The 27,878-nt window shown below is 36.9% G+C and overlaps 1 protein-coding gene across 1 annotated transcript in view; it reads right to left on the reverse strand.

The window, feature by feature from the left end:
• The window catches only part of ascc3 (activating signal cointegrator 1 complex subunit 3), a 234,103-nt gene that overhangs the window by 17,167 nt on the left and 189,058 nt on the right, over nt 1-27,878 (reverse strand). The window contains exons 32-37 of the mRNA XM_039651238.2: nt 23,145-23,265; nt 22,938-23,070; nt 21,422-21,547; nt 9,567-9,678; nt 7,209-7,343; nt 3,111-3,335 (exon numbers count right to left, since the gene is read on the reverse strand). Coding sequence (XP_039507172.2) covers nt 3,111-3,335; nt 7,209-7,343; nt 9,567-9,678; nt 21,422-21,547; nt 22,938-23,070; nt 23,145-23,265 — 852 coding nt within the window. The remainder of the gene's footprint in view (nt 1-3,110; nt 3,336-7,208; nt 7,344-9,566; nt 9,679-21,421; nt 21,548-22,937; nt 23,071-23,144; nt 23,266-27,878) is intronic.

Genomic DNA, 27,878 nt, shown 5'->3' on the forward strand with positions numbered 1-27,878 from the left:
TTAAACTGTTGAAACGCAATAAACAGCGAAAATAAACTTACGCTGCTCATATCTCAAATGAGTTCGTTATCCGCCTTGTTGGGCTCCAGCGGTTAGATGCACTCAGTTAGTTGCTCTAAGCGAACTTTTTTGATTAGAAATATGAATTTTACACAATTACTACTCTTCAATGATGCCTAACGTGTTTTATTTCACATTTAAATTGTGAAACATTGCTAATTTTAAAGGATGATAGGGTAACACTTTATTTACTACTAAATTGAGCATAACAGCCCTAAACCAAACCCTCTACGTAGTTAATTAATATTACTCAGTAATTATTTGAATAAGTACAATGTAACTACATCTATTTATTTACTACAAACATTTTGGACACAAATATTAAATAATCTTACAACCCCAAACTTTTGTAATGACCTTTATATACAGTAATAACTCACACTGTGATATAATTCAGGCCAAGTGCAGAGAGAGAGAGAGAGAGAGAGAGAGTGAGAAAGAGTATATATTATTTATGATATTATATATTAATATATTTATTTATTTACCATGCTACATATGACATTATCTATACATATATGTTCTGTGTGTTTGTTCTATTATTTATATATAATATGTTGATGCTTTGGCAACATTGTGCAACACAGTCATGCTAATAAAGCTATATTGAAATTGAAAAATTGAGAGAGAGAGAGACCAAAAAAACATGTAATGAGGCCAGCAGGGCATCATGGGAAGGGTTAACTCTGTGACATCACTGCAGGATGAGCTCAGGTGTGTAAGAGAGCGACTGCTATGAACACACACGAGCTGCCAGCAGGACCGTCACAGCGGGAACCCAGAGAGGCATAGCCAATCACTCACACACACACACACACACACACACACACACGAGCCGTTGGCAGAGTCGGACCAATCAGTCCAGTCCTGGCCAGAGAGACTCAAGAGCGTGTCTCAGGCATAGCCAATTGCAAACAGATTCAACGGTGTGCCCGTCAGGCATGACGAGTCGACGTCAGGTTGCGGTGCGGATCGGGCGGCGCAGGGTTTACGGCCCCTGAGGAGTGTGTGTGTTTATGACCATACAAACGACCGCACAGGCCAATATCCATAAATCATATCCACACTTCAGTGTCTGTTTACACACTCAGAATAACAGCGGATCACAGTGCTGTCTTGGAAAAGTGTGCACACACACACACACACACACGTTTGTTTCACTGTATTAGTGAGGACACTGCACACACTTCCATTGATTGTATATCAAGTTAATGATACTTTACTGGCCTAACCCAAGCTGGTTATCATAATATTTCACAATAGACCCCTTTTGCGCCGACGTCACAGTTACGTCACGGCGCTAGCTGGAGGCAAAACAAAGTGAAAACTGGAGGCGGCCAATACAAACCAGCACAGATTCGGCTACATAATAAGGAGCTTAAATAATTGTCACTATTATTAAATGTCATCTTGTTGTGTTGTTTGGTGCAAGAAGTGATGAAAAATGAATATGCTGTATCTGGATTTTTTAATTCTAGAAAATATTCACATCATTAATATTGCACGGTAATGTCACTCTTTACATTGTCGTCATCTCGGCAGAACTGCGGATCGTACACACAAGTCTTGTACAGGACCATATAGGCATCTAAAGATTTATATGCCCTCAGTTTCTCTTTACGATCGGTTTCTCTATAAGGTAGGTGTAGAAGTCAGGCCACTCAACCGAGGTAACGTACGCTAATCCTGTCAGATCATCCATGCATCGAGTGAGCGTGTAGGTGGCTACGGGTCGGCCAATCTGGTTCTGTCCGTTAAAAATAACTTTTGGAAATAACAATCACGGTCCTGGACACTGAGTGACCTTACACATTAAGATAATATCGGATTTTCTCCAGTCACTGTTAAAGAAACAAGCTAATAAAACTTGCTAACTAGCGTTAGTGAAGCGGCCAGAGGGATCGTTCTGCCTCCGCCTAAGCTCCGCCCACATAAAAACGTCACCATAGCTGTGTCTGAAACCGCTCACTCGTTCACTCATTCACTAATCCCTATATAGTGTATGGCATTTGAGTGCACTATATCTGCAAGGAGTGAACGAGATGTGAGTGAATTCGGACGCTGACGTTTACACTGTGCGTCGGAGAGCTGTCGCAGAAAAGGCTTCGTCACGCGTACTGATAAAACTCCTTTTATCTTACATTACCTACTTTATAAAATAATTAGGGCAGTGCAAAAATTAATTATGATTAATCGCATCCAAAATAAAAGTCTGTGTTTACATAATATATTTGTGTGTGCAGTATATAATTATTTTGTATATGCCTATGCATGCATGTATATATTTAATAATTATTTGCGCTTAAATTCTGTATATATATATAAATACATAATCTATATTATATAAATACAAATATTTTATATATCAATAACACATTTTCTTAAATATATACATGCATGTGTGTGTATTTATATATACAAAATAATTATATACAGCACACACAAATATATTATGTAAACACAGACTTTTATTTTGGATGCGATTAATCGCAATTAATTTTTGCACAGCCCTAAAAATAATATTAACAACAATAACAATCATAAAGACTATTTTGTAATTATACCTCTGTGCCAGCTTTGTAGTTTCATCGACTGAAATTGTACATCAACTCTCACGTTCACAGATGACGTGTCGTCGAGCGCCCTCCGGCGACCGTTATTATGTTCAAAACGACGATTAACGGATATTTTTCAAATCCTCCACTGGATGTAATGTAATCTCTGGTTTAAACTTGCTCGCGCCGAACTTTCATACGCGCTCGGTTCTCTCCGCATTGTATTGTGGGAAATAGGGCTTCAGCAAGTGTACATCGAATGTACACTCGAATTCAGAGAGGATTGTGGGTAAAAGTAGTGAATGAATGTAGGGAATGATGTCGTTCACTCAGAATTCGGACACCGCTACAAAATGGCCGACACCCGATATAGTGCACTATATAGTGGATAGGGAGCGATTTCAGACACAGCTCATGTTTACCAACTGAAAAAGGGTGTATACAAGTAGGACATTTGACCCTTAAACCTGTATACACACACTCACACACACTCACCTGGCAGATGCGTATGGTGTTGTCGAGCGCGGTGCGCGTGTCGGTGCTGTAGTCGCTGCAGGGCAGGGCGGCGCGGCTGAAGTGGGCCTGCAGGAGCAGGTGTGTTTTGGTGTGTGCGCTGTCGTACGAGTGAGGGTTGACCGGCACTGGGAGCCGCTGGGCCAGCTCACTGTTCAACTGGTCCTCGTTGTGCCGGACCGGGAGCTCGGCGTACTCCTCGGCTTCCTGAGAACACACACACACAGCATTCACTAAACACCTCCTTCACTCCTCAAATACACCCGACACTTCCACTGTGTGTTCAGTTAAAGATGACGAGCATATTAGTCTACAATAATTCAGTGTTTTCAGCTTCAGGATCATGAATATTGTTATTCTGGAGTCTCTATTGTCCTGTGCTTTGGGTTTCAGCTCCAAGTCCAAGCCGATATAACACCAAATGTAGCGTTTTAATCAACAGTAGCTGTTTTGTGAGTGGCGTGGAGTGTTTTTGTGGGTGGAGCTCAAATTGCAAAAGATATTTATATTTCTGCATGTGATTAATAATGCATTGCTAGAATATACAATAATTAGAATTGTAATTTTGATCAGCATGTTCATCTGGGAGTCGAACCCCTTCTCAACCACCTGAGCTACACACACACACACACACACACGCGTCTTGATTGGCCGACCCCTTAAGTGTCACCCCCCCTTTTTTGAATATAGATGAAAATGCACATTTCGAACTTAAATGATTGTAATTCAAGAATGCTTTGGAATATTGACGTAAAAATGGTCTCGTTTTAAAGAAGACATTTGGCAGATTTTTGTAGAAGTGAAATAAATTAAGAATGTGAAACAGAAGAAAAGTTATAGAAGTTTGAGTTTATGAAAATGTACAATATAAAAATATTTTATATAAAATATATATTTTCAAAACCTTAAAAATCTGAATAAGTTGTGTTTCAAATGTTAGGTTGATATCTCAAAAAATGAGCTTTCAGTGAGATTTTGTTTGGGCGCAGTACCAAACTTTTTCACTAGGGCACAACCAGACTCCATATAAGGGCGCCTCCATTTGCATACAAAATAATAATTATCATAATCATAAAATAATTGAATGGAGGCTTTCTTTTGAACTCTTGGCATGAAAACAAACAGGTTTCTACCCTTCTTTCATGATTTTTCATCACAATTTCAAAATAAAGGTCTAAACACGCCTTAGAGTATGAAAATATTCTTGTTTCAAATTGATAAATTACGGCTCCTCTGTAATATATTTTGAAAATCAATCACCATATATGAAAACTAGAGATTCTAAGCTTTCAAATGATACATAGTTTGTCAAGATTAGTTTAGATTTATTATAGGATAATACTGTTTTAAACATGTAATGGATTTGGGCCCCCCGGTGGGCCCGTGACACTTAAGGGGTACGAACCCCTTCTCAACCACCTGAGCTACACACACACACACACACACACGCGTCTTGATTTAAGCGTTGATAGCTCTGTTGTATGATTTTAATTGGCGGCTGGACTGGAGAAGGTCAGGACCGCAGTGCTGCTCGTGTCTCTTGACTCGTGTCTCATTATGAGGCGCTCCACGGTAATTACAGGACAATACGGGTGAGCGAGGGGCTGATGGGGGAGGCGTCTCACTCACGGGTCATTGGCTGCTATTGAACGACTGGTTAGAGTGAAAACGGGGGTTCTGCCCACCTCATGTCAGGCTTTTGTTAAGCGCTGGACAGCGAGATGTAAGTGGATAATCAAGCGGGAAACATGTAACTGTGAGCTTCAGTGATTTATCCTCAGCCTCGGGCGTCATTACCACATTAACATGTGCTCTTTTCCCATTACTGACACACACACACATTAATATTCACAGACATGACTCAGAGCTCATCTCTAAATTGTGACCAGTTCAGCCGGTGTAGCATCAGCTGATCTGAGACCTGTGCACTGCTTTCATTCTTTTAGGAGGTTATGGATATATCTGTCTGTAAAAACTGCACAGTTATAACAAAACATCGAGCATTAAATGAAGCTTTAAATTGACTTTTTATGCATCCTTATCTGGAGTATTTAAACGCTGATATCTTCAAGAAATAATAACATGAATCACTGTAGGATTAGCCACAGAGAGCATTAAGCTAAGCATGCATTTAATCTACATGGTCTATTCATGTCGAACTGGACGCCAGCAGCCCTTTACAGCCCTTAATCCTGTAATTGTGGACAAATGTGGGCACAGAGGACTATCTGTTATAAATGTTATATCACTGTCTTCGATAAAGTTTTGTCTATCCATTTATGGTGTTTTCTTTTATTTTGGGGGTATTTTTGAATTTATTTACTTCAAAAAGTACCATATTTTCTATTTAATTTTATTTATTTTTTTATTTTTTTAAACTACATTAAAATATCATTCCTTAGAGCTGAAACCTAAAGATGAAGTGACTTTGCTGTCTTATTTTGGCTTATTTTAAAATGCTCTAAATTACAGTTTTTCCCATTCATTTCTATTTCTAGTTTTGACCCAAATAAAAGATTAAGGAGTTTTTTTTTTTCACCCACTAAACATTGAAGAATTGAGTCAAAAAAAATGTTGTGTTCAGGAGGCAAACTTAGGTAAAGTAGCCAAGTCTTGAACCGCTCACATCAAGGGAAGTATATTTTAGAAATAAATAAATATTAATTTGCCCACATTTGTCCAGAATACGGTTTTAGGGTTAAGCAAAATCTCAAATTTTCACTGATTTATTTTATTTTTGATGCAAATAGTTATTAACTGTCCATATAGCGAGATGGAAAAGCATATACATCACTACAAATACACAAACACAGAGTTGGACAGGGTTTTATGTAGTAACTTTCAAACACTCTCAATGTTATAAATGTGTTAACTAATTATATTTACCTAACTTACCCAACTCAAAACAATATTTATCCAAACTAAGAGATCATACAAGTTTCATTAAACCGTCAAAACACAAGGACAATATTTTATATTTTGAATATTTTATGTTTTAAATATGAGGGAAAAACAAAACACTAAACTTGGTTAAGATATTTATCTGAAAATAAAAATATTTGGCAAAAAACTACAGCCAAAGGTTTTATTTTACAATGCAAAAAGCATACATTCACTATAACACAATCAGTTATTAATATTTCATTGATTCGCCCTCATTCTTAGTATAATAGCCTGTCCAAAAATGATGTCGGCACAATTTGGTATGTTATATTGCGTTCTCATCACAAATAAAACAATTGACTATCAGCACAACTGCCCTTACAATCTTGAACACTTTTTTTAAAATAATATTTAAATAAGGTTCAATAATATAAATGTTCCACTGTTGGCCACTACTGTACATGATTACACCTCAACAACAGGTTTAAATAAAAACTATAACGTAATATAATTACTATATAATTAATTAGGTGTGTTTTCTGGGTCAAAGTAACTCATGGAACAGATGGCATAAAGCTGAATAATGAAGTGAAATGTTAAATGTGAAAAGTGCTTAAACTTTGGATAATAATGTTGCTTGTTCGCATCGGAAGGTCAAAATAAAGCCGCTCGATGACCTTTACACTGCTGTCAGTATTTGGGGGCACAATTTTTGAAAGCGTCAAACTGAATGGATCATTTTCTAGCAATAACCATTAAATAAATATCAAAATTAAATACATTTTTTTTTCTCTTAAAAAAAATGTGGTCATCATCACACTAAGATTTGTGCTTTACTGCTGAGATAGATGTAACGGGACACAGGTTCGAAACACACGTTCAGTCGTTGAGTTGTGCGGCGCTCTAGTGTGAGACAGATGTCGAGTCGAGTGTGAAAGGCCTTTATGTCTCAATTATGTCTGCGATCAGTGAGAGCGAGGCACTCTAATGAGGCGGGCGTAAAGAGCTGATCATTTCACACCAGCCCTCGTGTGTGTGTGTGTGTGTGTGTGTGTGTGCTCAAGCCAAACTGGACTGGTGGAATAATGATTAACGGTGTCAGGATGTTGGCCGGTGAAGGTGGTGATGCATTGGTGTTTGAGTGCAGTGTCCGGCTTCACGCTTCACGGAGCAGAAGATGAGAGTGTGTTTGCTCACCGACAGGACGGACAGCAGATCCTGGACCAGCAGATCCGGCTTCAGCCGCTCCTTGAACATCCGCATCGTCTGGTGCTTCAGGTAATAGTAGGACGCGATGCGCCCGTAGGTCAGGGGGTCGATGGTCTGATCGTCCTGAACACAACAACACAATCACTGATCAACACAACATATTGTTCATATGCAGTAACCAAATAATCACATGCAAAATTAAAGTTTGTGTTCACATAATATATGTGGGTGCTCTGTGTATAATTATTTTATATATATAAATACACACACATGCTTGTATATATTTAAGAAATATTTTCATGTATATAATGTATATACATTTATTTATAATTTATATTATATATAAATATAAGTATTTTATATATAAATATATTTTTTTCCTTAAATATACATGCATGTGTGTGTATTCATTAGGGCTGTGCAAAAATTAATTGCGATTAATCGCATCCAAAATAAAAGTCTGTGTGTACATAATATATTTGTGTGTGCTGTATATAATTATTTTGTATATATAAATACACACACATGCACGTATATATTTAAGAAAATGTGTTATTCATATATAAAATATTTATATTTACATAATATAGATTACGTATATATATATATATATATATACAGAATTTAAGCACAAATAATTCTTAAATATATACATGCATGCATAGGTATTTATGTATACAAAATAATTATATACAGCACACACAAATATATTATGTAAACACAGACTTTTATTTTGGATGCGATTAATCGCAATTAATTTTTGCACAGCCCTAGTATTTATATATAGTAAATAATTATACACAGTGCACCCACATATATTATGTAAACATAAACTTTTATTTTGGATGTGATTAATCGCGATTAATCGTTTGACAGCCCTAATATATATATATATATATATCCTTTCCTGTTCCTTTAATCTCCCTTGTCTGGCATGTCTGAATCAGTGTGTTTCGAGCACTTCTTGTGTCGTTTGCCTCTTCATGATGACTCGCTGTATTCCTCATGTGTGACACTGACAACAAAACCAGTCGCATGGGTCCATTTCTTGAATTGGAGATGTACACATCACATGACAGCTGGATGAGCTTTCCATGTATGTGTGCTTTGTTATGATAGGACAATATTTGGCTGATGTACAACTATTGAACATCTGGAATCTGAGGATGCAGAAAAATCGAAACGTTGAGAAAATCTCCTGTAAAGGAGATTCACTCGCATTCACTCATAAATATGAATGTTTGATATATTTACGGCAGGAAATTTACAAATCATCTTCATAGAACATGATCTTTACTTAAGGCGAGACACGGCAGGCAAAAAACATCGTTTTGTTTTTCACTGGCCAATTTTGAGATTTTGGGCTATTTGTCTTCAATAACATGTCGTATTTCAGACTTGTGGTGAAAAAAAAGTCAGAAATACACATTTAGGTCTTTATTTTACTACACTTTGTCTGTTTTGTCTGTAGATTTCTCAAAAATTCTTCCATTATAAATCATCCTGCTGCTCCGAGATCAGCGATCTGCACACTGTCATCACACACACCACTAGAAATCTCTCTCTCTCCTGCACAACGCTGTCGGGTCCAAATATGGGCATTTCCTGTTTATCAGCAACCAATCATGAGAGTAAAAGGGGGGATTTAACTCGAAATGGGCAATCTCATTGGATGACGCTAAATCTTTAAAGCCAGTTTTCTCAAAATGACTTTTCTCTCATTCTCCAAGTCCGAAATCTCCACTTCAGTAGCACCAATATACACACCAAACTATACAATCTTGTACCTAGCTATATTATGAAGACATTTACAGAGGGAATTGTAAATATATTATTCCTAGCTTGATTTATGTAACATTTTATTCCTAAAAACATGGCGAAAATCATTTTTTAAAGGCTACTGACATTATATTCTGATTTAACAAAAGTAGATATCCATAAATCCCTCTGTATTTTTTTTTCTCATCCAATATGTGAACACAATGAAAAAATAATTTCGAACCTGGCTTTATCCAATTCTCAGATTTTGTTTTTTCAAAATACATGCAAATTAGTGCATATAGATAATGCCTCATTTGCATATTTAAAAAATTAAATTACAGAAAACTTGTAATATATTTTTACGCATCTAATCTTAATGTGGGAAAGTTTCATGGTGATATCTGCTAGTTAAAAAAATTCCCCTATTCACCTGTAGTGTCTCGCCTTAATAGCCTAATGATTTTTGGTATAAAAGAAAAATGTATTGTTGGCTGTGGCCACAGATACACCCGTGCGACTGGTTTGTGGTCACATGTGAAAGTCACTGTGGATAGAGTTGCGTCTGCTCATGACCAATGTACACACCTGCTGGATCTCCATGCAGTACGAGCACTCCAGCTCTCTCAGGCTGCGCTCCACCAGCGTCGACAGGTACTTGTTAATGGTCTCATGGCTGGTGTCATCCAGACTATAGTAGCTGAGGACAGAGAGAGAGCAGTCAGAAGCGAAACACACTCATCAACAACATTCAACACACAACATATGCTTACTTTAATAGGATTTTGATCTGTAATCTTCATAATGAGTCTCTTTGAGTTCTCATAAAAACATCTAAACATGCTTAAAACAAGAAAATCCACTGGATATTGACTACTGAAGCACACGACAGCTGCATACATCATTAGTGTGTATTGGATAAGATATGAATGATGTGAAGATATGCGTTAGAATTCAAAATGATCCTCTAAAAAGCTTTAATTTGTTTGCATGTTTAATGCAGTTTTTGCTAATCAGCTGAAGTTATTATTTTGAAGAATGCTTCTGGAGAACAAGGCATGACGAACTTGATTTTGTTTGTTATAAATCTATCTATTTGGGCTTTTTAAACCAAACAACACCAGCCCTGTTCACACTACAGCTTGCTTGCAGACCAAACATTAATGTCACATTAATTTCAATTATTTTCAAGGCAGAAATAATGATGTAATCTAAATGCATATATCTCCTGTGTGAAGAAAACAGCACTTCTCAAAGTCAACAGCTAATGTTTATAATAACCCTAACAATAATTATCCAGCATTATAGAAATCATATCTAAATCTAAAGAGAGTGTTTAATAACAACTAGTATTTTCTTGCTGCACCTCCATAAACTTGACAAATGTATGTATTTATGTAAAATCATAACGCACACTGTAATGCCGACAATCACGTTAATGTGTGATCTTTTTAGAGATGTAATATTGAGTTAAAACACAAAAAAAAAAGAGGAATATTGGCTATAAGAGGAATATTGGAATATTGCATGTGACGTGCAAACTTAAAGTGATAATTCACTTTGAAATTAATTTTTGATATGTTTTATCTTACCTCAAGGGCATCCAAGATGTAGGTGTCTTTGTTTCCACAGTATTTTCAATTTTTACATTTTTTGGTCATTTTTTTTTTTTTAATTTTTTGGTATATGACAGTCATATAATGGAGGTCTATGGTCACCACCTCAAAGAGCAGCACAGAGAAATCCAAATTAAACATGATTTAATGACTCGTAAATGTAAGTACACATTGATGGCCTAAGACACGAAACGAGCGGTTTGTGTGAGAAAACCAACAGTATTTATATCGTTTTTACCTCTTTTAATCATAGCGATGTCAAAATGATCTGACGGCACGGGCGCTTCGGTCTGGAAGTGATCACTTGAGCGCCGACGTCACTCTTTGTTTATACAGAGATTTCGTAAGTTTTACCTTTCACTAAACATATTTAGATATACGGGAAACCGCAATGGAAGACGATTTCGGTATATCTAAATATGTTTAGTAAAACTTCCGAAATCTCCGTGTAAATATTGAGTGACGTCACACGCAAGCGATCACTTCCGGCGTAACATTGAACTGATTCAGTTCGGTTCAGTTGGACATTGAACAACTGATTCAGATCACTTGGAGGTAAAAACCATATAAATACTGTTAGTTTTCTCACACAAACCGCTCGTTTCGTGTCTTAGGCCATCAGTGTGTACTTACATTTACGAGTCATTAAATCATGTTTAATTTGGACTTCTCTGTGCTGCTCTTTGGTGGACCCCCTTAGCCTCCAGTGTATGACTGATAGACAACAACGGTTTGACTGAAAAATTTCAAAATTGAAAATACTGTGGAAACAAAGACACCTACATCTTGGATGCCCTTGAGGTAAGATAAAACATATCAAAAATTAATTTCAAAGTGAACTGTCCCTTTAAGAAATGCCTCACAGAATCACTATAGTGTAAGCAATAACTGATACTGCGAGAGATGTGTGTGTGTTTGACGGCACAGGTGTGTGTTTATCCAACAACACACACCTCCAGAAGAGCAATGCTTCACTGCGAAATGATTCCCAGATTCACTGGAGAGCCGAAATCACTTCCACATGAGATCCACACACAACTATGCACTTCATTAACTCGGAGTGACGGACAACATTCCTCCTGCTGTGTGTGTGTGTGTGTGTGTGTGTGTGTGAGAGAGAATAAACTGGTATTGATACTGTATATTCTGTAGAAACTGCTATTTTCCCAGAACCTCAAAAGTATTGATAACATAATCTGTGTTTTAATATTTAGAATATTTTTAATATCACAGTGATATGTAAATAAAGATGTCCATGATCAGAGCACGCCCACACACACACACACACACACACACACACACACACACAATTTCCAGGGCCGATTTCAGCTGGCACACACTGTAAACATCTTATCAGGAGGAGAGAAGTGTGTGTGTGTGTGTGTGTGTGTGAGGACATAAGTCTACGATTAAAAGGCCACAGGTCTACAGACCCTTGTGAATATTTCATATCATCACATAATTCCACTAGTCTTACACACACAAGCTGGAGATGAACTGACGTTCAAACACACATCTCTGATCAGTACAGCCAAACGAGCTGATTTACAGATTTTCAGCCGCTGTGTCTTTAAGACTGGTGTGTGTTTGTGTGTGTGTGTGTGTGTGTGTGTGAACAGCCTATTGAAGGAAGTGGAAAGGTGGAAAGATCCACCCGTAAATAGCCCACATGAAAGGAAACCGTTCCTTCAAATCAATTTTCACAAAATATGGTTTGTCATAAAAATCAAAAACAGACAATTATGTATATTGCAGATGAAATAAACGTGAAAATGAAAGTGAGTTTTGCGATTAATCGCATCCAAAATAAAAGTTTGTGTTTACACAATATATGTGTGTGTGTGTGTGCTGTGTATAATTATTTTGCATATATGCATGTAATTATTTGCACATAAATTCTGTACATATGCAAATATAAATCAAAATATTATATATGAATATATGAACAACACATTTTCTTAAATATATACATGCATGTGTGTATATTTATATATAAAAATAATTATACACAGCACACACAAATATATATAATGTACACAAACTTTTATTTTGAATGCGATTACTCACAATTAATCTTTGCACAGCCATTATATATATATATATATATATATATATATACATATACATATACACATACACACATAGTTATATAATATATTTATTTGTAATTAAACAGAGCACATATATTGACAATTATTGTCAATTTCTTTAAACTACCAGTCAAAATTTTGTAATAATTACGATTTTTTTGGTTGTTTTTTAAAGTGATTTCGTGAAATATTATTACAAATGCAATTAATTGTTTTCTGTGTGAATATACGATAAACCACAATTTATTCCTGTGATCAAAGCTGTATTTTCATCATCGTTACTCCAGTCTTCAGTGTCACATGACCCTCCAGAAATCACTCTAACATGAGGATCTGATGCTCAAGAAACATTTATGATTATTATGATCAGTGTTGAAACAGTCGTGCTGCTTCATATTTTTGTGGAAACTGTGATACTGATCAAAGAAACAAACAAACTAACTAATCTGAAATGGAAAATAACACTATAAATGTCTGTCTGCACTATTACTTTAATCAATTTACTAGATCCATGCTAAATAAAAGTATTCATTTCTTTAAAGGGTAATGCATATTAACCATTAAACCGAGATATTGACTGATTACAGTTTAAACTTTTATGGGAAATTTAGACATTAATAGTGATAATTTCAGATTTGTTCAATCATGGATACATTTGTAGAAAAAAAAAAATGTGTAGCAAAAGCTTGTTAGTAACTTTAGAAGATTTAAGGCACTAATATGGATAATTTATGCATGTTAAGAACAAAAACCCAGTAAATCAAACTCTTTAATCCAAAGGATGGAGGCTCGTTTAAGTGTGTGTATCAGTACGATATGATGATCATGAGGGAACGACTGCGGTTAGTTCATTATGAGTCCTCCGGGCTCCCGTCCGCTTAAACCGCCGGCCAATCACGGCTCAGTGAAGGTGACGTGCCACAGAAACACACCGATGGATGGAGATGTGCCAAATGGAGCTGCGTGTCCCATTATTAATGTGCCAGCGTACCGGACAGAAGCCGTTGTGCTGCTTTTAAATGACCTTTAAGAAGAAAAGCTGTGGCAACATGCTAAAACATGCTAAAACGCTCTCCGAGGACACCGACCCTCACATTATCATCAATCTAAGCTGCTCACGCTGTGTTCCAACAGGACCTAAATATACACAGTGACATCACATGGTCTTAATGATGCACGTATGCACTGGGTTTGAACTTTATATGGTTATTTGTCATTTGACATCAGAAACGTTTAGCTCCTCCCCCTCCGCTACGACAGTCGCGTGCGTGAAGTGTTGCTCAGTTGGGGATATTTAGTTTAATATTCATTAGAGCCCGACTGATAAAGGATTTTGAAGGCTGATACCGATACAAAAAAAAATTTTTTGGTTTTAAAATATCCGATATATATCGGCCGATATTTTATTTTATTTTTTTATTTCAGAAAAGCGAAACAGATTCCACTAACATTAGTTATTTGTAGTTGTTTATGAGTTTTAACTAAAATAATATGATAATGCATTTTAAAAAGAAACTTGTTTCTTTTATTGTCACAACAGAACAGAGTGATGATAGTGGCGTTAGCTAGCTTTGTGGCTAGCTAGTCTATGATGAGCCGTAATTTAGCGATGATTACGTCATACTGCAAATTGTAAAACATATATTTTCTATATAACAGGCCGAGGAGAGATGATGCGTCTCATAGCTATATTACAGAAATACTTCAGTCAGATTGTCAAAAGTTAAAAGGACAGTCAGTCAACTACACTGTAGCAACGTAACGTAACTATTACTAGCTAATTTCGCTTCACTCTCGGCTTATTTAACGGCAGCAAAACTGGACATGATCGTCACAAGTTTTGTCCTGCTTATTTGAGTTTAGAGAACTGATGGGGATGATCTTTTAATTGTTATTCAAGCGATGTATGTCTCGTGACCAACTCAACGAGTGTTGCCAACAGAGACGGTGTAGAGCGCCCTCTGGTGGACAAACTATACACCTCCAACACTCATGACATGGTTCAAGCGTGTTTCGTCCGTTTTTATTTTATTTTTGAAATATTCATTTATCGGCCATTATAACTGCCGACACCGATAGTTTGGAAAATGCCTAATATCGGTCTGCCGATATATCGGTCTGGCTCTAATATTCAACAATATTATTGATCTCCTGCATTGACAGCATTACATGAGAACTGAGCTGGACGATGACATCACAGTTTTCCCCAGAGCGGCTATAAATATATAAATAAACTAAATTAATAACTTTTTACAACAAAATGAGCCATCACTGAACTGACTTAAGCCGGACTGTGACGCTATTTTCTCGTAGAAACAAACTTCGCTGCATTATTTTCTGCTTTGAATCAGTGTGTATTACTTCCGGGTGGGGCTTTCTGGGATAGTCCTAAAATGGTTCAAGTCTGAGTGGACATCCATGACATTCGAAGTTTCAAAACTCAATTCTTGTGCCACTTCTGTTCCACCTGTACATGGAAGAAGTGAATCTCTCAGCACAGACGATACACAGCTCTACTGAGCCCGATCTGACTCCTGTGCCAGTGCAGTGATGAAGTCATGTGCCAAAACTTTCCGCAGTTAAACAAAGACAAAACTGAATCATTGTGTTTGGAAACAAAGATGAAGTTCTCAAGGTGAGCGCATACCTCGACGCTAGGGGTCTTAAGCTACGTTCACACCGGACGCGAATCATGTGTCAAATTCGCGCCTGACGCGTCTAGTTTGACGCTTGACCACTTTGTGTTAATTCGCGTGTCAAGAGTGAAACTGGCGCGCGGAAAAACAAAAGTTTGAAGCGAAATTTACGCGCGTCAGAATCGAAATCCGTTGGCGGCCATTGTTTATGTTGATCGAGCATTCATAGAGAGAGTCGCCGCTCTGTATTTACTCTGGAGAGCAGAACAGCGGCGTGGGGATCATCGTCGCCGTATATTTGTGTCCACCGGAGGTGAACCGTTTGGCGAGTTTCACCATTTGCTCGCTCCAGGAGCTGCGCTGGATGACGGCCGCTGTCAGCGGTACTTCCGCCTGTCCCGCGCCCAGATTGATGACCTGTTGTCCCGCATCGCAGCGAGGATCACCCTCATCTAACTAATCTGTCATTTATTTTTGTTTTAATAATAAATAGAGCCAGCCTCCAAAAGTTATTAACCTCTCCTGTGATTTTTTTTCTCTCTCTCACGTCCAGACACGAACTTATGCACATGTATGTTGATTATCTTTACAACATAATACTATTTCATATAATCTAGATATGGAATGAATAACATTCAATACAAAATGAACATGTCTCGTATATAGAAATAATGTTTTAAGTGATGAAACATTTGCTTTGTTGTGCATAATCCCAACATGCATTTAGTCATATTAACATCCAGATCCTTCACCACGTGAGCAAGCAGCTAGGCTCCTGATTGGTTAACGCGGCGCGAATTCACGGCAAAGTTCAGATTTTTCAACTCGGGCGGCAGACGCGAATTTGCGTCAAACGCGTGAATGCACAAATGGCACTAACTAAATCATTCGCGCTTAACGCGCCAGACGCTCAATTCGCGCGAACTTTACGCACGAATGAGGCGTATTCGCGTCTTCCGTGCCGCGCTCCACGCCTCATTCGCGCCGCAGGAATTTTTTACGCGCGTAACCAGTGGTGGAGGAAGTACTGAATCTCAGTACTGAAGTAAAAGTACAAATAACCAGATAAATATTTACTTTAGTAAAAGTAGAAGTAACACAATGACAACCGTACTTAAGTAAAAAGTAAAAAGTACCTGATTTTAAATGTACTTTAAGTATTAAAAGTAAAAGTACTTGCATAATTTATTTTCTTAATGTCTATTTTCTAATGATTAATAAAACATTTAATTCTAACTCATTCAAACCTAATACTCCTATAATGATGTTTAATAATGATGGGAAAAAAAACGTTGTCACCATTTCTGAAACAAGCTTGCAATTAGGCAATATTAACCATGCTTATCCTTACTATATGTTTATAACTATGGCAGTAAACGCGATTAATTTATGGTGTAAGTCTGAACCTCTTGGCTTGCCATAATCCTAACCAAACGTATATTACACACGGTGCGTTTCCTATGCACGTAAAAACTAATTTTCGCGTATAAATTGCACGATAAACACACTGCGTGCGAGACGCATTTAGTGTGACCGGGTTGATATATCACAACCAAACGTCATGGTGAGACAAACGTGCAACGAACGGACGGTCAGATTAGGTTTTGGCCGGGGAAAAACTGATCAGAAAATATAATGAAAATGTAACAGAAGTTGTAGAAATGTAGTGGAGTAGAAAGTAGAATAATTGCTGCAAAATGTAACGAAGTAAAAGTAAAAAGTAGGCACTATTTATTCTACTTAAGTAAAGTAAAGATACGTGAAAAATGTACTTAAGTAAAGTAATGAAGTATTTGTACTTCTTTACATTCCACCACTGTGCGTAACGCGTCTTTGTATTGACTTAACATTGAACTCATTCGCGCCTGACGCCCTATTCGTGTCCGGTGTGAACGTAGCATAACAACTAAAAATCAAGCCAGGAATCTTGGCGTGTCTCTAGAGTCAGACCTTGGTTTCAGTATTCATGTCAAAGCAATAACTAAATTGGCCTCCTCACTGGCCTTCCTAAACACACCATCAGACTGCAGAGAGAACCACATCACACCAGTCCTCAGGGCTTTACACTGGCTCCCAGTTACATTCAGGATTATTTTAAAGTATTATACTTGTTTATAACTCAATGGACTAGAACCTCAATATACTGCAGATATCTGACCACTGTTCGTCCCACTGCTTGCTCTGGGTTTCAATTTTTATTCTAAACTGTTTTAAATGCTTTTAATTATTTTAATTCCTTCTATTTAAAGCACTTAGAATGACTATTTTGCATGAAATGTGCTTTATAAATAAACTGATTATTGTAAAATGCACTATATATAAATATATATATATATATATACAGGTGAAATATGAAAAATGAGAATAGCATGCAAAAGTTCATTTATTTCAGTAATTCAACTTAAAAGCTGAAACTAATATATTATATAGACTCATTACATGCAAAGTGAGATATTTCAAGCCTTTATTTGCTATAATTTTGCTGATTATGGCTTACAGCTTATGAAAACCCCAAAGTCAAAATTAGAATATTGTGAAAAGGTTTTCATAAGCTGTAAGCCATAATCAGCAAAATTATAACAAATAAAGGCTTGAAATATCTCACTTTGCATGTAATGAGTCTATATAATATATTAGTTTCATATTTTAAAGGAGTAGTTCACTTTTCATAAAACTTTAGCTGATAATTTACTCACCCCCGTGTCATCCAAGATGTCCGTGTCTTTCTTTCTTCAGTGGAAAAGAAATTAAGGCTTTTGATGAAAACATTCCAGGATTTTCTCCATATAATGGACTTCAATGGGGTCCAAACGGTTCAAGGTTTCAGTGCAAACTGTTCAAAGGGCTTTAAACGATTCCAGACGATGAATAAGGGTCTTATCAAGCGAAACGATCGCTTGTTTAATAAATAAATGTGATGTGTGTTCGTGACTCTCCTGTTCGAACTTGTTCATCAAAAAGAACAAATCTTTTTTTCGAGTTATTTGGTTCATTCAACGAACGAAATGAAAGAATTGACTCGGAAAAAGATTCGTTCATTTTGATAAACGAGTTCGAACAGGAGAGTCACGAACACGCGTCACAGAACAGAGCAAGGCGAGCATTTGAGCTTATAAAACTTAAACTTTGTTGTTTATTTATGAAATGAGCGATCGTTTCCAAACCTTGAACCGTTTGGTTCCCAGTAAAGTGCATTATATGGAGAAAAATCTTTCTTGGATGACATGGGGGCGAGTAAATTATCGGCAAAAGTTTTATGAGAAGTGAACTACTCCTTTATGTTGAATTACTGTAATAAATGAACTTTTTTTCACGATATTCTGATTTTTCGAGTGTCACTTGTATAAAGGTGACTTGACTTGACATGGAAAAAATAGAATGAAAAGTGTGTAAAAATATGGCCAATAAAAAGAGTAACGTTTTCCTCTCAGTGGTGTGTGTTTGCAGCGAGGGAGAGGGCACACACAGGTCTGTATGTTTAATGTGGCCTGACAGGCGTGCAAATGTCAGTGGAATGTTCTGGAATCATCTTCTTCTATTCATCGCAGATGTCGGTTCTGCCCTATATGACCCTGTGAGGCGGTGTGTGTGTGTGTGTGTGTGTGATCTCGCAGTCCAGTTCTGTGACGGAGGTGTAAACGGTGGCCAGTGTGTCCAGAGATGACGCTGCCATGGAAACACAGTAAGTAATGATCCTGTGAAAGCGGCTGGAGATGTGTGTGTGTGTGTGTGTGTGTTTTCTGCAGTCCAGTCACTGGCGATTCACCCAACGCTTGCATTTCCCACTAGGCCAATTAACAACTCTAATTTTCCTGTAAGTTTGTTTATTTAATTTTTTTAACTAGATTATTTTCTATTTGTTTATTTGCTAATGCGACCTCTAGATATTAAAACACACAATATGATATTTCGATGAAAAGTCCACTGAAATGTCCAACTTGCTCTTGGAGTTAAACTGCACCTTGCTAGACACACACCTGGGTGACGACGGACAGCATAATGCAGATCTACACTAAATAACAATTTAATAAAGGCGAGTGAATAAACAACACTTTTCAAAACAGATCAATTCATTATCGACAGCTTTCATGAACTAACAAAGAATCATCTAGAATAATGTAAAGCACACAAGGTTGCTTTAATGGCAAAAGATTAAAAACTTGAAACAAACTAAACTATTAAAGCAAGCGTTTTGACATCGCTATGATTACACGAGGTAAAACGATATAAATACTGTTTGTTTTCTCACACAAACCGCTCGTTTCGTGTCTTAGGCCATCAGTGTGTACTTACATTTACGAGTCATTAAATAATGTTTAATTTGGACTTTTCTGTGCTGCTCTTTGAGGTGAACCCAGGGCGGACAAGAACGGTTTGACCAAAAAATACCAAAATTGAAAATACTGTGGAAACAAAGACAACTACATCTTGGATGCCCTCGAGGTAAGATAAAACATATCAAAAATTAATTTCAAAGTGAACTATCCCTTTAATATTCAGCAATATTATTGATCTCCTGCATTGACAGCATTATATGAGAACTGGTTTTGTCCAGAGCGGCTATATATATATATATATATAAATAAACTAAATGAATAATTTTTTAAAACAAAAAACAAAAACTTTGCTGCATTATTTTCCTGTTAACTCTGTAAAGCTTTGAATCACTCTGTGTTGTAAAAAGTAGGGGTGGTTAATCTGTCTGATTTCCCGATTCGATTCGATTACGATCATTGAAGTCCCGATTCGATTACAGTCGATTTTCGATTATTAACGATTCTCGATTACCGATTATTGATTTTCCATTTCACAACAGTAAACGAAAATACACTAGACCAACATATGATTATATTAGCAGCAGCAACATTTTGGTATTAATTGCACTTTTTATTTGTTTGATATTCATTGAAAATATAATGATGGTTAGTGAGGACATGCAAACATGCTTGTTGTCTACTACTTAGGCAACTCATTATCTTTACATTTATTAACTTTAATTTTTTTTTCAAAAGCAATTTTGTTGCATTATAATGCAAATGCACCTGGTTTTATTAATTGACAGCATTAAAATGTATTTTGTGATTTCCTTCAATTGAAAATATTTGAAGCAAGTTTGGGGGACTTGAAGGGCACCCGATTCAGAGAATCACCCAGAAATTCAAAAGAACAGCATTTATCTGAAATAGAAAGCTTTTGTAACATTAAACAATACCGTTCAAATGTTTGGAGTCGGTAAGAATTTTTATTTAATTTTTTGGGCAAAAGAAAAAAGAAATCTATACTTTTATTCATCAATGATAAATTAAGTTGATCAAAAGTTAAAGTACAAGACATTTATAATGTTACAAATCGATTATCTGAATCTTTTGTGTGTGACTATAAATAACTTGCTTTAAAAGTACAAATTAATGACCCATAAAGAATTAATGCACAATATATTTTATTAACATTACAAAGAACGACCAGGAAAATAAATGTGTGCTTGAACTAGGAGCATATACTTGTAGTAAATAAATAATATAACGACTGGTGCAGCCGAGTGTTTTTCCTCCTCTGGCTGGAAAGGTGTCATATGGCTTATCATATTTGTCGTGTTTCCGTCGTTGGTTTTATTCCACAAAGCGTACAACTAGTTCGGCTCTTGTCCAGCTCCTTTCCCCCTTCAACTTCAGAAGCCAAAATATTTCCACACGTCAGCTTTTAACCTAACAAGGAAAGTGTTTGGATCTCGCGTGCCATCTCATCTCTGTTATGTGCACGCCACAGACGGTCCCGCCACTGCACTTCCGCGCTTCAGAGTTCCGTCTTTCGCGTTCCGTCAATATTACGTTATTATAAATACATATCAAAAAAAAAAAATTTTGAAATCGATTTTTTGACATTTGTGAATCGATTCAGGATCGTCCACTTCCGAATCGCGATGCATCGAGAATCGATTTTTTTCCCCACCCCTAGTAAAAAGTGCTTTAAACTTTTTCAATTATATATTAGCTGCTTGTTTTCCTAATCAACTGTTCTTCACTGAATCTCTGAGTGGCGGATGAGTGAAACACACTTTGGTTTTCCTGTAGACAGAGAGTAACGTGAAGCGCGCGCTCTACCTCGGGTTCATGACCAGCCGGCGGAAGAAGTACGTCCAGGTGATGTAATCCATGGCGTCTTGCTTTGAGGCGACCGTTCCGGCTGCGATTTCTGCATTCAGGTGGTCGGACAGGACACTCAGGAGACTGAGGACACAGAGAAGAAGACCCCGCTTCTGTCAACGCTCGACTCACCTTTACTTTACACAACACACATCATTTTAAAGCAGATTACAGAAAACACACATTACAGTTTACAGCGATGTGTTATTATCAGACGAACTGTCTAACTTATGCATTTCAGAAATGGACATATACACAATCACATTTATTCATTTAAACAGTGTAGTAATTTAATGCAGAAACAATGAGCTCACTGAAGTAATAAATGTTTGTTATTAGGGACGTAACGATTCACTCAACTCGATTTACGATACGATTTTCTCACAATTGTTTTTAACAAATGAGACTTGTGTCCATTTTATTATTTCTCAGACAAAATTCTGCACATTTCTGTTTCATTTTGAAATATATTTGTCAAATAATAAAACTACATTGAAAAAAAACAAATCCCTTCAAGGTTGTTTCCGTCTGTCTGGTCAAGAGGCTGGACACTGGTCACCTTTGCACACTAAATAAAAGACTGTACGATTAGTAGGCCTACCACATTGACAGGCGTTTTACATTGCAATAAAGGAAAGATTTTAATTTGGTCATAATTTGTATCATTAAAGAGTCGATACATGGCAAAATATGCCATAACCATCAACAAATTATTTGAAAAATAAATAAATCCACGTACACATTTAGAGAAAGAGATCAAATAAATAAATAAAAAAACACGAGTAAATTAAATACGACACGTTGCCATGGAAACACTGACGCACTTGTCGTATTAATGACTTTTACGTGATGTGCTTCTTTTGTGATTTAACATTTCAACGGACTTGCGAGTGACTCGTTACATCCCTATTTGTCATCAAATGATTATGACATTTAGAAAAATATAGCATTGTGCTGTAAATATAAGTTAATAACTAATGATCTTTGTGTAGTTTGCGTTCTCGAGCCACCAAACACCGCTGCCGTGCACATTAAGAGTTTTCTGTTTTCAGTTTAAACGGTGTCAATAACTAATGATCTTTGCAATGGAAGTGAATCGATCAAAACTAACGGTAACACTTTACAATAAGGTTCATTAGTTAACATTAGTTAATGTATTTACTAACATGCACTAACCATGAGCAATACATTTGTTACTGCATTTGTTCATCATTTGTTCATGTTAGTTGACGGTGCATTAACTAATGTTAACAAGTATTAGTAAATGTTGAAAATAACATTAACAAAGATTAACAAATGCTGTATTTGTGCTATTCATTATTAGTTCATATTAACTAATGTTAACTAACGAACCTTATTGTAAAGTGTTACCAAACTAACTTTAGCCGGACAATAACTGTATTCTGTACAGCCAAAACAACCTCTGTTACTGTAATGTCGTGTTAAAAGCGCTGTATAGATGATGGAGACGCACCTCGACTCCACGGGGAACGGCTCGTACAAGAACTTCTTATAGAAGTCCTTCTTGATGTCATGCACGAGGATAACAGCCTTGCCCTGGTCATCGAACTGGGGCCGTCCCGCTCGACCCATCATCTGAAGAACATCTGGAATGAGAATGACAGAGATCAATGACACTGAACTACACACACACACACACAGATGGAAAAGCAGATGTCACCTGTGATGGGGTAGTCCACGTAGCGGTGGGTCTTCCCGTCGTAGTATTCAGTGCCCTTCACGATCACCAGGTGCGCTGGGAAGTTAACGCCCCACGCTAGTGTGCTCGTCGCTATCAGCACCTACACAGCAGACACGAACGTCGGATTACTTCAAACACTAGTGTGTGTGTGTGTGCGGACCTGACATGCTCTCTCATATAATCAGGGTTTGAAATTAACTTTTTCACTCATTGGCCAATTTGACTACTAAAGTTACTAGCCATGCAGAAAAAAGAAAAAAAGAAACACATCCTATACAGTATATACACATAAATATGGATTTCATAGATTCATTTCTGATTCTGATCTTCCTTCCTCTTTCATTCCCATCTCTAAACGTGTGTGTTAGATGTACAAACATCAAAAAAGGATGTAGGATGCTGAAATATCTCAGTCTTTTCTGTTAACACCAAATGTTTTTTAATCTTCGCTTTGCCTCATGTACGCCGTTATGTGTTTGGAAGAGACGTTCCTGTTCCAGTCAGCAGATCTGAGCGGATACGCTCCAGTAGTCGAGCTAAATCTAAACAGTAAACTTAATAAGTGACATGCCAAGTTGGCTCGTGATTGGCCAGCGTTACCCACATTTGGCGGTGGTAGCCCTCAAACCGTATTCACTTTATAGCCCTTAATCCTGACTCAGGTGTGATCCCAATTTTCATTCATTATAAATGTTATATCACTGTCTTCGATAAAGTTTTGTCTATCCATTTATGGTGTGTTTTTTTATTTTGGGGGTATTTTTGAATTTATTTACTTCAAAACGTACCATATTTTCTATGTAAATTATGCTTATTTTTATGTTTTATTTTTTTTAATTTGTTTAACTACATTAAAATATCATTCCAATAAGTTCTTAGAGCTGAAACCTAAAGATGAAGTGACTTTGCTGTCGCCTGGTGTCTTATTTTGGCTCTAAATTACAGTTTTTCCCATTCATTTCTATGGGTGCCCATTTTTGACCCAAATACAAGATTAAGGAGTTTGTTTTTTCACCGACTTAACATTGTAGAATTGAGTCAAAAAAAAAAAAATGTGTGTGTGTGTTCAGGAGGCAAACTTAGGAAAAGTAGCCAAGTCTTGCACCGCTCAGATCAAGGGAAGTATTTTAAAAAAATAAATCTATAAACTATTTTGCCCACATTTGTCCAGAATACGGTTTTAGGGTTAATTGCAAACCCTGCATATGATCTATGTGTTTTTGGGAAGAGCTGAAAATGTAACCAAAATAAATAGTAATTGTTTTCACACTTGATATTAGCATCACGAGTGGTCATATTGATGAAGTGTCTCGGGATCAGTGGGAAAGTTAGCGACAGTAAGATTTTTGTATTTTTGAAAGAAATAAAAGTATTCATTCAATAATGGTGCATTCAATGAATCAGAAGAAATGCAGAGGATTAGCATGTGAGGAACAGTCCCTGTCTATAAATGTTCTTCGAAACCTTTCAGACCTGAGGGAAACGTGTGTGTTTTACTTTTCATATGATTGCTGGATAAGACTTGTCTTATATTTCTGGTTATGTAATCTAAATTAAAATAATAAAAAAATAAAATACAGATAAAAATATTGAAACTAACTCGAAGAAGTTTATATCCATATATCCATAAAGAACAAACCCGTATGATTTCAAAATATTGCATCTTAAAGTTATTACATTCAACTGTGAAATAGCATAACTGCAAGTTTTAAATTCTTAATAAATTCTTTATTCAATATGTAAGGGTTAATGCCCGACGAGGTGTCCATTGTCAGGTTTTAATGGATGACGGCGAGGCGTAAACCGGCCGACGCGCAGCGGAGGTGTCTATGGACACTTTACTAGGTGTCCTCTATCACTTTTTAACGGACACCCTGCAGCCAATCAGAATCGAGTATTCACCCAGACCATGGTATATATTTATACCATGGTCTGGGTGAATACTCGATTCTGATTGGCTGCAGGGTGTCCGTTAAAAAGTGATAGAGGACACCTAGTAAAGTAGTTCTGGTGAAACTGCCTGTTTACCATTCGAAATGAATAAATAAATGCGCTGCCTACAACGGCTGTGAGTAACCATAGCAACAGGCAGTCACATGCTCTATCTAACGTTAGATATTATAGCCTAATACAACAATGAGCGACTTCGTGCTATTTCTTTTAACATTTATGGAGACTATGGCAACTTTGACGACTTGTATGCTGCTGAAGAAAGAAAAAAATGTAAATAAAACGGAGAAAATTACACCGCTGCTGCTCTGCTCCATTGAACTCTATTGGTAACGACGTAACTTGTGACCATAGTTGGATAACGATGCTTTCGGGAAACGCACCCCTGAATGAGACCCTGCGGGAGTTTTACACAGCTGTCCAGACAACCAAGGCAGGAGAAGGCTGAACGTTACAGCGTTTCAAGCCTAAGGAGCCTGAGGCAATGACCCTCTCTTTGATCTGATTAATTTATTGCCCTCTATAACGTTAAGCGCAAATCGCTGGAGCTCAGAGCTAATTGTTTATTGTTGTTTGATTAATTGTTTTATGTGTAATAAAAAAAACTATGCCAACCTTTGTGTTTCATGAAAAAAAAAAAGCATTTGTGAACCTGAAGGGATACGAGCTAAGCGGACTATAAATATCTCCGGTTGCTAAATAAACAGTCAGGCAAGGCAAGTTATTATTTGTAAAAACTAGATTTAGCCTAATTAAAATATAAACTAATGTTTTAAAAATGTTTTATTTGGCAAGTGACCATGGTATAAGCGGGTTAATGCCCTCCGAGGTGTCCATTGTCAGGTTTTAATGGACTTCGGCGGAGGCAACCGTCCTCCGCTGCGCGTCGGCCGGTTTACGCCTCGCCGTCATCCATTAAAACCTGACAATGGACACCTCGTCGGGCATTAACCCTTACATATACCATGGTCTGGGTGAATACTCGATTCTGATTGGCTGCAGGGTGTCCGTTAAAAAGTGATAGAGGACACCTAGTAAAGTAGTTCTGGTGAAACTGCCTGTTTACCATTCGAAATTAATAAATAAATGCGCTGCCTACAACGGCTGTGAGTAACCATAGCAACAGGCAGTCACATGCTCTATCATCTAACGTTAGATATTATAGCCTAATACAACAATGAGCGACTTCGTGCTATTTCTTTTAACATTTATGGAGAATATGGCAACTTTGACGACTGGTATGCTGCTTAAGAAAAAAAAAAATGTAAATAAAACGGAGAAAATTACACCGCTGCTGCTCTGCTCCATTGAACGCTATTGGTAACGACGTAACTTGCGACCATAGTTGGATAACGATGCTTTCGGGAAACGCACCCCTGAATGAGACCCTGCGGGAGTTTTACGCAGCTGTCCAGACAACCAAGGCAGGAGAAGGCTGAACGTTACAGCGTTTCAAGCCTAAGGAGCCTGAGGCAAATGACCCTCTCTTTGATCTGATTAATTTATTGCCCTCTATAACGTTAAGCGCAAATCGCTGGAGCTCAGAGCTAATTGTTTTTTTATTGTTGTTTGATTAATTGTTTTATGTGTAATAAAAAAAAACTATGCCTACCTACCTTTGTGTTTCATGAAAAAAAAAAAAAGCATTTGTGAACCTGAAGGGATACGAGCTAAGCGGACTATAAATATCTCCGGTTGCTAAATAAACAGTCAGGCAAGGCAAGTTATTATTTGTAAAAACTAGATTTAGCCTAATTAAAATATAAACTAATGTTTTAAAAATGTTTTATTTGGCAAGTGACCATGGTATAAGCGGGTTAATGCCCTCCGAGGTGTCCATTGTCAGGTTTTAATGGACTTCGGCGGAGGCAACCGTCCTCCGCTGCGCGTCGGCCGGTTTACGCCTCGCCGTCGTCCATTAAAACCTGACAATGGACACCTCGTCGGGCATTAACCCTTACATATATATATATATATATATATATGTATGCATGCATTGAAATTTGTTTACATACTAGCTGCAAACAAATTAAAGGGTGACAAATATTGAATTTTGCTGATATAATCATAATGTGCTTAAAGTAAGGCAATTGTGCTGACACTAGTAAAATCTATATATTGAATCAATGTGTAAAATAATTATTCTTTCCGTCCTGTGAAAGAGGATGACAATCCTCTCTTTAGAATCAATCACATAATTGCGATTAGTGTTACTCCGTCCTCTTACGTTTTGTTGTACAATTTAAGACGTTCTATGGCCTTAATTTTACTGAATTTAAGACATTTTACGATTTTAAGCACTCTCTTCTAACAACATTAAAGCTATCTATTTCAAATAAATGCTGCTCTTTTTAACTTTGTTTCTCAAAGAAACCTGAATAAATAAATAAATTGACCAGCACAACTTTGTTTCAACACTGATAATAATCATAAATGTTCATGAGCATCAGATCCTCATATTAGAGTGATTTGTGAAGGGTCATGTGACACTGAAGACTGGAGTAATAATGATGAACATCACAGGAATAAATCACACTTGAGTATATATATATATATATATTCACACAAAAAAACAGCTGATTTACACTATAATAATATTTCACAATATTATTGATTTTACAGTATTTTTGATGAAATGAATATTGAGCAGAAGAGACGTTCATCAAACACATCAGTGAAATGTCTATATAAACTGTTTCCAACTGTTTCGCTTCCATACTGGTGTGTGAAATATCACATTTGCATTATATCATCATAACATTC

Source organism: Pimephales promelas, chromosome 12 (assembly GCF_988280905.1).
Source record: "Pimephales promelas chromosome 12, fPimPro1.hap1.1, whole genome shotgun sequence".
NCBI classification, from domain to species: Eukaryota; Metazoa; Chordata; class Actinopteri; order Cypriniformes; family Leuciscidae; genus Pimephales; species Pimephales promelas.